The following is a 12,501-nucleotide window of genomic DNA, read 5'->3' on the forward strand; positions in this document are numbered from 1 at the left end:
AGAGGGTGATTTGTGTTTTGTCTGGGCGAGGAGGCGAGGGGAAGGAGGTAATCGAAGTACACGTTATGACAGGAAAATGAAAGCGCTGCTCTGGGTTAGGCATGGTACTGGAACACGGAAGGAGGGGAGGGTCGGAACACGACAACACACACCACGAGGCACGCAACATATAGTGTGCGCACAGGCTGGCCTCTTGTGGAGTGTGGGTTCATTGAGTATAGAAGGTAGGGAGGGCATTCCAGTGTAGAGCTGATAGGAGCATCATCACACACATCAACACACCACACACACGCACCACTGGTCCAGGGAATGACGACAGCAGGCAGATGAATTTGTCGTCAATGCACAGACTACACAGTGCAACAAATGGCCTCCCGATTAAACAACACAAATACGCGCGCGCACGTACCAGCCACCACAGAACAGTCCTCGCTCGTCGGTCCTCGAGTCTCGTCCGTCGGTCACGACACGACCACACACATTGTATAGAATTAGCAGAGGTGTGCCGGAGCCAATTAGCCAGCAGGTGGCAGTGTGTGAGGATTGGGGTTCACCCTGCTGTGACATAGTTGGGTTGATGGGATAAATGGGGTAAGGCAATCCATTCAGGGCTATGGAAGAGGGGGTCTGGTGCTGGGACCCTTCAGGCCTAGGCCAGTCGCTGCAGTTGGAAGGGGGATGGGAAAGCCCATCTCGGCTGCTCTGCCTGGCCTGAGTCAGGCTCCTTGTGTGGGGCCCTGCGATGGAGCTGCAGTGGCTGGGGATTTCTGGGAGGAAGCAACCCCCCTTCATTGACCACATGAGATGAAGTTCATAAAGACACACCACCACACACACAAACACACACACACACACACACATAGTGATATTGTGGCATGCCTAAACAATTGAAGAGAAATATATGGCCAATGTGGTGTCTGCTCTTGTCTGAGTTCAATGCCCGCATGATCCCTAGAGGAGTGAAGGTGACGGTGGGTTGACTCAGTAGTTCTGAGTAGTGTCTAGCGGACGGAGGAAATGCTGGCTGTGACCATGAGGCCAGGAGGGCTGATGGAATGAGTCTAACACACTCTCACACACACAAAATACATCAGAGGACCGAATTTATTAAAGACGCCCAGGGTACAATAGGGGCAGCCAGGAAACAAAACACTGGACCGGTGGTTGTGTGGTGTGGACGCATGCCACGAACGTGTGGCACATGTGAGAGAGGAGAGAGTCTCACAGCGGTGTTGGTATATTCACCCCTGAGAAAAAGATCCTGTTCTGTAGTGGTGCTGTGAACCCCCTACTTCTATATGTTAGTGGTGTGAGAGAGTGAGGGCCGCCTTGCATGATTTCTGCCTTGCCTCCTAAATAATATCCACTTTCTATAATATAGAATAGGATTTGTTCAAAATCACTAAAAGTAAAATTTATTTTTTTTTTTACAACTTTATTTTCTTAAGTAGTTCATTTCGGTCAGGAATAAAAACACTCTCCCTCACCAAAATAACTGCAAAGATCTGGGAATGCAGACCCAAACCCAAAAATGTTTGGTAATGACCCCGAATTGACAGAAAACTGTGATTCTTAAGTTTTTTATAGATTATGACCATCATTCCCGTGGGTGAGAAATCAGTGGCAGTCACCAAGTTCATTGCTGAGATCTGCGAATGTGGCGTTATCTCTAAAAATAGGTCAAATGGGACAACAAACACATGTAGTTAAACAATCTACAAGTCCCAGGCAAACACCCAGAGTAGCCAAACTTATTTGGAAGAGGAAGACTAATGATAATTATTACTCAAATGGTTCTTTGTACACATCTATCACACTTTTCAGACTTTACTTTCTGGTTCAAATTTGACTTACCACACTCACCATAGTTGTAAGTGCAAATAGTGCATCTTGTGCAATAAGCAGTGGATGGATTGGGATAAAAATGGGAGCTTCAATCTCCCCAAAATGTATTTTATGTATCTCTTAGTGTTGAATTTATCTCCTTCTTCCTCAAAAATGTGCATCAATTTTATGAACAGTTTCTTCTTCATTGCCTCAGGACACATTGCTATGCTTCTTCGCGTTAACGCCACACAACTGTTGATCAGTGGGATCGCAGGAAATCCGCTACCACACATTCAAGTGCATCCGCATACAAAACAGGACAGGGCTACACTTGTGAAAACATTGCTCCACATGCACCTTGTGGTCAAAAACTCCTCAAGGTACTTTTGTGGAATTTGTGATAAAGGTTATCACTTAATTGGATAATGTAATACTTACATGCAATAATTGTTGGGTTATGAAAAGAAGATTTACAGACAGGATTTTAGAGGCACCAGTGGAAAGATAAGCTGTTTCAGCAGCTTTCAAACTGAACCACAACGCATGTTTTATCTCACACAATTTAAAATGTTTCCCTCTTTGAGCTTGTTCAGGAGAAATCAGACCAATTTTGCCCAAAACTTAGAGTAAATACACCATAGGTACCTACATGCAATAAAAAGTGCCGAGATCCAGTAATAATCCTCAGCTGGACAGAAATCTAATGTGCCAGCACTTTATACCGGTGACTAATGGCCCAATTAAAGCACCAGCAATAAGAGATTATTACCAACATTTTGGTCTGATTGTCTGATGACTCATTCCTCACCCCGTCCAGATCTCAGCAATTACACCGATGAGTACAATGCTATCATAGAAAACAATGGACAAAGACAAGAAAATAAGACACAAGTTGCTTCTGTGTACATGCATGTACACCTGGATGCAAGACTCGTGTGCGCGCCTGAGATCTTTGATCGGCCCTTTTTGTCACACTCCCATTTCATTAGCTTCCCAGGACTCTGCCGCGAGGTTTAATTTCATTGTGGGAATAGGAGACAGAATGGGACTGGGTGCGATCGGACACGTTAATTATAGTCTGACTCGCAGGTCAATTCTCGGGGTCTCCCCAGCGCTCCACGAGAAGAAAAGATAGAAATTTCATTTGAATGATTTTCATTATACCTCTGTCTAATACATAATTTAGTCCCAGTTAAGTCCATGAGTAATGGCCGCGCGCACACACACACACACACACACACACACACGAACACACACTTATACATCCCCCTACCTACGTGCACATAACCATATACACCATCTTCCTTTCCACCCCCACAGTGTCAACCTTTTTAACCAGGTTAGGATGTTGCCATGGGAACCAAACAGATAACAGACGCAGTGAACCCCTCTGTCTCCCTCTTAAGCTCCCCTCTCTCTGTCTTCTTATCCATCTTTGTCTCTCAAGTCTTGCTCCACTGCCGTAGTTTCACCCTTTCAAAACAAGAGCCTGATCACCTGCCAAGTTGTTTACTACCATCCAAATGTGACGTTTCGGCTGTTCGACAGACAGAGAGAGAAAGAGTGACCCTAATCGCAGCGTCCCTCACTGGCGCAATTATCTTCTCACTCTGACATCCATCCCACCCTCCTTCCCTCCATCTCTTCGTCTCTCTGTCTCTCCGTCTCCCCTCCGTCGCTCCCTCACTCCTTTCGCGGTCGAACATAATTTGAGTGCAATTAACTTCCCTTAAAAGCCCCGGCTGCTTTAAACGCCGTGAATTAGAGGGGAGGCAGACGCAGGGAGAACGCAAAAAGGTGGGGGAGACAGAAGCGAAGGGAGGGAGACGGAGGCAGTGAAAGAAGAGGGAGACAGGGGGAGAGAGAGGGAGCAAGTGGAGGCAGAATAAAAGTCAATGTCACCAACGCTGGGGAGAAGAGAGGTGTGTTTGACCTCACTAACAGAGACAGTAAAACACTTCAGCTGGCCCTGTTGCTGGCAGTGAGTTGTCATTGTACTGTACCTTGTAAAAGACTCTCCAGCTGCCGTATTGCATCTGTTAAAGGCTGAGTTGCTACAGATTTTATGGAGAGAGAATTCACACAAACCAAAAATTTGACTTAAATTAAATTAAAAAGAAAAAAAAAAAAAAGGTTAATCTATAATAACCTGAAATGCTCCATTTAAAATTCCCAAACAGTGGACATTTTTAATTGTTCACATTCTGGTTCTTGCAAGAGCTTATATTCATTCTGATAATATTGTATTCACCAATCTATTTATCAGTATGGCTTATATTATTAATTATTCTGTAGATATTAGCTTATCACAGACATGTTGGTTTTAACTAATGTGCAGGCTGATAAGAAACAGGAAATTGCACCATGGGAATGCCAAAGATATGTTTGATCTTTAACAGTTTTTTAACATTTAAGGGATTTGTTAATGTTATGTGTTTTGTTAAAAACTATTGGTCAATATGTTATTGGTTTTTTTTTATATCAATATTGGTATTTGCCTCAAAAAATCCAATACTGGTCCGCGTCAGCAAGAATTCCGATGATCATACAGGTTTTAAAGGGCAACTTATAATGTTGTTGCTGACCTCCACTCGATCAAATTGTCACCTCGGTGGTGAAGTGATGTACAGGTGTTCTCCAGGGTGTGTCAGTACACCATGACATCACTGTTGGGTGTGGTCACAGGTGCAATAGAGCACACTTCTGAATACACCTTACAGTGATGCAGTGTGAGGTCAGAGGTAAAACACATTTTTTACTCTTTAAGTAAACCTTCAACCTTTTTGGAAAAGAAAACAAACAGCAACATTTAACTCCAACTCCCACCTCTACTCCAACTCCATTATTACTACAAACTGATTCATGTTTGACCTACTGAACTCCAAATCAAGTGGTTGATCTGGCTAAACTGCTAGCTTGTTTACAACCTGTCTGATCCCCTGTTCGCTTCTGTGTCTTGCCCTGTCAGACTGCTTTTTAGCAATGCTGCTGCTGTTCCCAGGTCTCAGCAATTAGCATGGTGATTGCAATGTTATCATGAGCTACAAAAATAAGACTCCGTTTAAAGAAAACATGAATTACCCTTTCAGGGAACATGTGAAATGGCAAGGAAATAGTCCCCCAAAGCAAAATTTACTCAACATAGAGGATCTGAAATATGAATGATGTGAAATAAAGGGGTCTAGTCCTTCAGTGCGCTGTGCAAATAGGTACAAATACAAACACACACACACACACACTCTCTCACACTGAATTTGAATGAACATCATGGGTCATTTTACTTTTCCTCCCTTTAGCCTTTCCTTTTCGTTTGCTCCTTCCTTCCATAATCTGTCTCTCTCCTCCTTCTTTCCCCCCTCTCCTGCTCTCTCAATCTCTCTCTTTCTCTCTGTGAAGGTCATGCAATTGATTTTCCTCTGTCTATTCATTTTTCAAGACTGGCTTTGAAACGTGGGAAGCAGACAAAAGCCACACCGGCCCCTCCCCTTCCCTCCATCCCTCTCCTCTCCTCCGCCCTCCACCTCTTCCTTCCCTCTCCGCTGGCCCTCGCCCCTGTCCAAAAACCCTCGGACAAGAGGGAGAGCGGAGGAATGCAACCTTCCCCTCCTCCTCTCCTCTCTCCTCACACTCCTCTCCTTCCTTTACTCTTTCTCTCTTTATTCCTTCTACATTTGTCCCTTCCCCTCCTCTCCATCCTCCTCTCCCTTTCAGCTGGATCTCTGACCACATTCCACTAACGGAATTAAAGTCATGCATCACACTTAAAACCCTGCCAATGCATTGTGGGTAGACTTGTTCAAACTGATGTCCAAATTAGCATCGCATTTTCAGCCTTGGCCCCACTGAGACTGTGTGACCTGCTTGTAAAAATCTCCAAACATTTAATAAAATACTCTAGAAAACCAGCGGAAGAAATGTTGAAGATAATTCAGATTGTAATACCGTCTGTAGCTGGAATGTGTTTCAATTCATTGTGTTTGTCAAGTGCCGCGCAATTTTCCTTGACCTTCGCGTGGCTGCAGCAGGATTCCATATATTTACAGTTATGGCTCACATTTGTGCGAGAAGTGGTTCTTATTGTAGGGTAAGCAGCACACCTCGCATTTGTCTTTCTACCAGGCGTCCAGTTCATGCACAGGACAGCACGGCTATATCTGCACACCGACTTTTCTAAACAGCAGGTATTTTCTGTCAAGGCCATGGAAAGCCTGGAACACTGAGGAAAAAACAATTCACTACGTGTAGAGCTCAGTCAAGGCCACGGCTGTGTGTAAGTGTGCTACTGTTTGGATATCGCTCAGACATTCAGATTGTGCAGCGCTGCATGGCTGATTAGATATCGATGGATCCCAGTGGATTCACTCATAACAATGTATATTTTCTTATGCTGTGGCCATAGACTAGGGCTCAACATAAAGGTATTTACAATACAAGTTCTCTGATTAGGATACTTTTGGGTTACAGTGAGGTATTGCTATTAATTGGTTAGATATTTATTATTACAGCTATTAGGATATTGATCCTCAATGGTTTGTAAAGTACAGACTGAAAGAGTATGTACCACTAAACATTGGTAATGATGAGATAATGAGATTGATTGTCTTGTCTCAGTTCCATGTTACTTACTAATGGTGTAAAGTACACTAATCGTCATATTGTCCTGTATTGCTTTTGCATACCTAAAAATCAATGGTAAGGTTACTGTACCTAATCAATGTACAGAAGACGATTCAGTACAGGAAAAACAGAGGTGTAACCAATAAAATGAATGATGGCTGAAGTCCATTTAGCTGCTTCGGTTTCAGGATCCTGGTATTGTGCATTTAACAAAGCCATTGTTAATGGTATTAGTAACACCTGAGCTTTTCCTGCTATGACAACTTGAAATGACTATTCTTAAAAAGGCATATCAATCTGTGAGGCTGAAAAGCCACTGCCATTTAAAGTTTTTATTTTAGAGAGGAAGAGAGAGAGAGAGAGAGAGAGAGAGAGAGTCTTTTGTGCTTTGAATTGTAGGACAATAGTTCAACAGCACACTCGAAAATGAAGAATTGTTTGGCAAAAAAATGTTTAATGTTGTCACTACTCTTACTACTACTAGTGAACACATACTATTACTGTAGTATTTATACACACTAATACTAGCGTGTACTACTCAAAACATTACTATGGAGTATGTCATTTTCAGTAATTGGTAGACTGCTTTAGAATTGGTTAGTTATTATTTGATCTGCAAATTCACAACTATGATCATTTTTGACTATTTTCTTTAGACAAAGTTCTTTTTTACGGAAGCTTATGTTAAGACAAGAAATACTGATGTTTTGAAATGTTTGGCATATTTTACAAAAAGATATAACATGTTTATATTCCTAAAATTAAAGGGGTACTCCAGTGATTTAGTTCTGCACTTAAAGTTAAAGTTAAAGTTTGGGTAAAGAAAGAAGAAAGAAAGTGAAAGAAGTAGAGCTTGGGACATTCTGACTTTAAATCCCTAGTATAGTCCAAGCTCCACAAACACTGGATCCTATATTTCCCACAATGCAGTGTCTTTACATTAGAGAATCCCTGCCTGATAAACAGGCTTTCTGTTATAAATTCAGAGTGTCTCAGCCGAACAGAAGATTTTATACAACTGTTTTCACAAAATGAGTTGTTCTCCACATGACAACTAAACTGACTTTATGTGTAAATCAGTGTAGTGTCCCTTTTTTTAAGAAAAATATTAATTGCTATTAGCCTTATTGATACTCAGCCCAACTTATTATACTATTAAAACTATCACAATATCAGGAATGTGTGGTACATATTGTGGTAAAGCAAGCCACACTCAGTCACACTAAAACAGGCTATTAACATGACAATTTTTTCTCACATTTCCTCAAATTAGACAAGAACTGGCATGAACACACATGTAGACACACAAACACACACCCCTAATTGTACTGTAGCTGTGTCGTTTCCCCTCAGTAATAGTAGCAATTAGACAGGCTTCGTAATTACGCTGTCCTCGTTATATAGTTAATTTCTGTAATTACAAATCGCACCAATAGTTCCCTCCCTCTTTGTGTATCATCTATCTCGTTCTTTCTCACACACTCAAACACACACTCGCACACACTGAAACAAAACATATAAATTTTACTCAAACAAGCGAATGCAAAGCCTTTGTATGATTATTGTATGTGCACATGTACGCTAACAGGCTTGTGAATGGACACGTGCTTGTGTCACATACACAGCACAAGTAATTATGGCTGCTAATAGGGGTCTGGATAATTGTCCTGGTCCGAAGTGAGTTTTTGTGGTGTGGGGTGTCTCTGTGGGCGGGAGTAAGTGGGCAGATCAGACTGCTTTTGATTGAAAGACACATGCAAGATGAAACATGGCTTTCAGCGGTTTGTGTGCATTGGCAACACACATCAGCATATTTATCTCTACTGTGTAATTTTGTTATAGGCTGAACAGCAAGAGTCCTGAGCCGGGAAATGATCCGTCACAACCATGTTCCATTTAACGCTGAATACTTGTCAAAGTTTAAATTTGCCAACAATTAAAACAGCACAATCTACTCCTGACAAATCCCTAAAATTATTAACCTAACAATTAACTAATTCTAAAAATAGGAATGTAGCCAGAATGTCAGGACAACAAAAGGCCTTCATTTTGGGGGGATATTTTCACTAATATGGACATTTAATTACCCGTACCCAACATGAAGGCCTAAATGCTGTTTCTAAAGGCTGCCAAGAATGAAAATTGGAAAATAGAGCATGAATCCTTTCTTGGGCTAAGATTAATAAAATGTAAGTACATCAGGTCTACAATATACTGGAATCAGCCCATGTTTTTTAATGCAGAATGTTAACTTCCCCACATTGCTAAAACCTCAAATTGTCAGAGGGAGTGCAGAGGACGTGACCTCAGTGTCCTTAATCGTAGCTACGGCCCTGTTTCCTACTAACTGTGTTCTCAAACAGAACGTTAATTATATTTTAGTGGTGCATGCATACTCAGTGGAAAGATGCGATCAGACACAAATTTAACTTGAGTGAAACATTAGTATCCCAAGTCTTTATGTATCTGCTTCATAGAAAAAGGAGAGAGATTGGAGGGAAATAACAGACAGATGCAGAGTTCCTGGTGTGTTCTGAAAGCAATCAGATGCTGAACTGAACACAAACCCACACACACTCCCACAGACATAAGTCTGTTTCTCTACATTAACCTTTCTTTTTAGGTGTTCCCTTTTGCTCACCTTTGCTGCAGTTGCTGTCTCCCTCCATCAAAGGGCTCCAGGGCGGGTCTCCCTGGCTGGCAAAGGTGCGCATGTGCAGGTAGCTGATGGTCAGCCGGATAACCGAGGCCTTGTCCAGCTGGCTGGTGATCGCCCCGGGCAGAGGAAGCATTTTGGCCAGCTCAAAGAACTCGAAATTCTCCTTCCCCCGCCGTGAACGAGCCGCATTGCGAGACTTCTCTTTACGCAGGTTCTGGAGACTAAGAGGTAAACAAGGGACGGGCAGAAGTAAAATGGAAGAAATAGATAAATGCAGGGAGGAGAGAAAAGAAGGGCAGAGGAAACAGTCAGAATCAGCACTGCGTAGGATGGGAGAAAGTGGTAAGGGGTATCACATAATAACCATTTACTGACCACCTGTTGATTGATTCTTGTGCTACAAAGACGACCTGAGCATCAATCCAGAAAACTCATTTCATAAATACATATGATGGTAATGGCTCCTGCAATTCAAGTGAAACAATCTCCATCATGACCCATTGCAGATTGGCCTGGTAATTACAGACAAACTCCCTTCTGCTATCTGCCGGAGCAGAGTCCTAATAATGCCATTTGCTCCAAAATCCATATGTGAACACACATACACAATCTCTGGCTGCCTATCTCTCCCCCCCCCATATGGTCCCGGGCTAGTGAGCTGAAGCCGTGATTGAGGGATCAATAGAAGAGGGAGGGGCAGAGTGACAGAGGGGGGCCGGGGCTCAGGTAGCCTGTCTCTCTGATTGGGTATTGACTCTCCTCAATGGGGCCTGAGTGGTGGAATTATGTTGTCACAGCCACTTCACAATTTGTGTCGGTGCTGCGCTAGAATAAAGTGTGTGTGGTTGTGTGTGTGTGTGTGTAAGAAAGAGAGTGAGAATGAGAGCTGGAGGAGAAGAACCAGCCTTTCTCCCTCGTGTCTGTGTTGTTGATTCTCATCCTAAGAAAGACCACCAGTGCTGTGTGTGTTGTGGTGTGTGTGTTGTGTGTGGTGAGAGGAGAGATGAGAGGAGAGAGAGAGAGTGAAAAAAAGAACAAAGAAAAGGGCTGTACATGGTGTGTGTACATATGTTTATATCTTAATCAGCTGACACAGCTGTTGTATTTCTCCCTGCTATTCTCTAATAAGTGAAAACAGTGTGTGTGTGTGTGTGTGTGTGTGTGTTGTGGACTCATGCTGCCAGCCTCTGTAACATCTCATTATTATACTGCCTCGACCCCAGCCACCGAGAACAATCAATACACACACATTGATTCTGCTTAGTTTTTATATCCGCCTGTAAATGACTGCCCATTAATAATTCCGGCCAAATTTACTTAATCTCCCACTAAGGGGAGGGGATTCACAGCTCTGACAGGATTGGCAGGTGTGCAACAATATAGGTTATATGTAGCACCAAGGAGATCAGACTTATGTCTTCTGGATTGTGTTTCATTGATAGGAAATTCTACTTCAGGCTGTCAGTGTATGCAAGGGTGTTAATGCATGGATTTCACCTTGCAGAGATTAATTCATGGGCATGCACACAGGCTTATACAGTATCCATGTTTGTGTGTGAGTTTGTGTGTGTTGTGTCTCACCAGGGCAGGGTGGGAGGCTTGGCCAGCAGTCCTTGAAGGAAATCCCACTCCACGCTCACACACTTGCCCTCACTGACAAACGGCATGGTTGCCATCCTTCTCCCAATCACGTGCCGACGCCGCTGTTAACGAAGGCTCTGATTGGCTGAGGATGTGACAGACTCAGACCTAGACCACAAGAGAGAGGGAAGGGAGGGAAAAAAAGTCAGTCAGTGAATCAAGTAAGGTTGTTTTATTCACCAATAACAGCCATAAAGTAGTCATGAATGACTTTTATAGGGGACAGCATATGTGGCATTTTTGTGATGTCAAATTTAACACATTTTAGAAAAGTCCGAAAAAAGTACTTTTTAAGCTTGGAGTGAGCATGAAGCCTTAATTCAATAGAAAAATTTAAAACATTCCCATTCAGCCCTTTTAATTCAATGGAATATAATTTGCATGAAAATGCTTGAATGAAAACCCACCTTATGATTTCTTACTTCATCTATCTGAAAAATTGCATTTCTTAAAATGTAAGACTAGAGGTCTAATTGTACAGAGAGAGAAAAGAAAGAAAGAAAGGTTGACAGAGAGCAATTAGGTACTGTATGTACTTGCTCACATAAAGGTCAGAGACTGTTCCCAAGGTAATAGACATAAGACAAAACACTAAGCCTTCTTTGAAGTCACAATTAAGTTGAAAATCACAGATCTCTAAATGTCTCCTCTCATCCCTGAGAGAATATTTAAACTTGTCTGCGACTGGAGTTTAAAGCAAACATCTCCAAAGACAATGCTGTCCACTGCCTACTCTTCATCATCTTTTGCCGCCTTCTGCCAGTCTCCAACACTGCCCTCCTGCAGTGGAAGTTGCCAATATTCTTTATTCCCCTTTCCTCACCCGCTCCTCTCCCCTCCCTCCCCTCTATGCTGTGTTGACATTTAAAGGGCTAGTGTGGCCCCGAGCACCACGGTGTCATGCCCTTGGGCCTGAGATGCCCTCTCTCTCTCTCCCTCTTACTTCCTCTCACTCTCTGACTCTCTTTTTCTTTGGCCCGGCTGGGTCAGCACAATCAACTCAGTAGAGCTTTGCCGGGGCAGTAGAAAATGGATTATGTCTCGAGTTTGAGCATGGCTATGCTGACCTTGGCTAAGAGGGGTCAGCAGAAGCTGGGCAGGTTTGGCAGATATCATTTCACAAATCTAGGCTAAAACAGCCAACATTAAATGTATGCATGAAAACTTCTTGGACCAATTTCAAAGGCAGCAGAGTCAATGAGGGATTCAACACAGAGAAAGAATATGTTTAAAGGGGAGATCGGGTCATCCACTTACCTTTAGTAGTTTTAGACAGCGAAAGTACGGTACGGATTTATGCTTTCTACTGCTAACATGGTCCCTGGCCAGTGATAAAGAGATTGGCCTCAATGGGAACTGAAGAAGTGGGTATAGTGAAAATGTGCACCACCCAATATATATCCATCAACCATGTAATGTTTGACCAGAATGCAGCGATGTAGCTTAAAACTGTACTTAAAACTCAATGCTCAGAGTCTATAGCCATGCTCTGTAAGTCTGTGCACAACATTGCTTTGAGCTAAAGGCTAACACCAGCATGATAAAATGCTCACAATGACAATGCTAACATAATGATGTTTAGCAGCAGGTGTAATGTATACCATGTTCACCATCTTAGTTTAGCTTGATAGCATACTATCACTAGCTAATAAACAGAGAACACAAAGTGCAGCTGAGGCTGATGCAATGTCATTGGTTTCACAGATATTTGATTATAAATCAAGACACTGGGCAAAAATGTTAATTTTGGTGCTACA

General features: G+C 42.6%; 1 protein-coding gene across 1 annotated transcript in view; it reads right to left on the reverse strand.

Moving 5' to 3' along the window:
- npas1 (neuronal PAS domain protein 1) overlaps nt 1–10,818 on the reverse strand; it is a 28,087-nt gene extending 17,269 nt beyond the window's left edge. Inside the window, 2 exon segments of the mRNA XM_035680038.1 lie at nt 9,086–9,324; nt 10,685–10,818. Coding sequence (XP_035535931.1) covers nt 9,086–9,324; nt 10,685–10,779 — 334 coding nt within the window. The 5' untranslated portion in view covers nt 10,780–10,818.
- Nucleotides 10,819–12,501: the final 1,683 nt, after the last annotated feature.

The sequence above is a fragment of the Morone saxatilis genome, unplaced genomic scaffold, assembly GCF_004916995.1.
Source record: "Morone saxatilis isolate NCDOM2014 unplaced genomic scaffold, NCSU_SB_2.0 Contig8, whole genome shotgun sequence".
Lineage (NCBI taxonomy): Eukaryota > Metazoa > Chordata > Actinopteri > Moronidae > Morone > Morone saxatilis.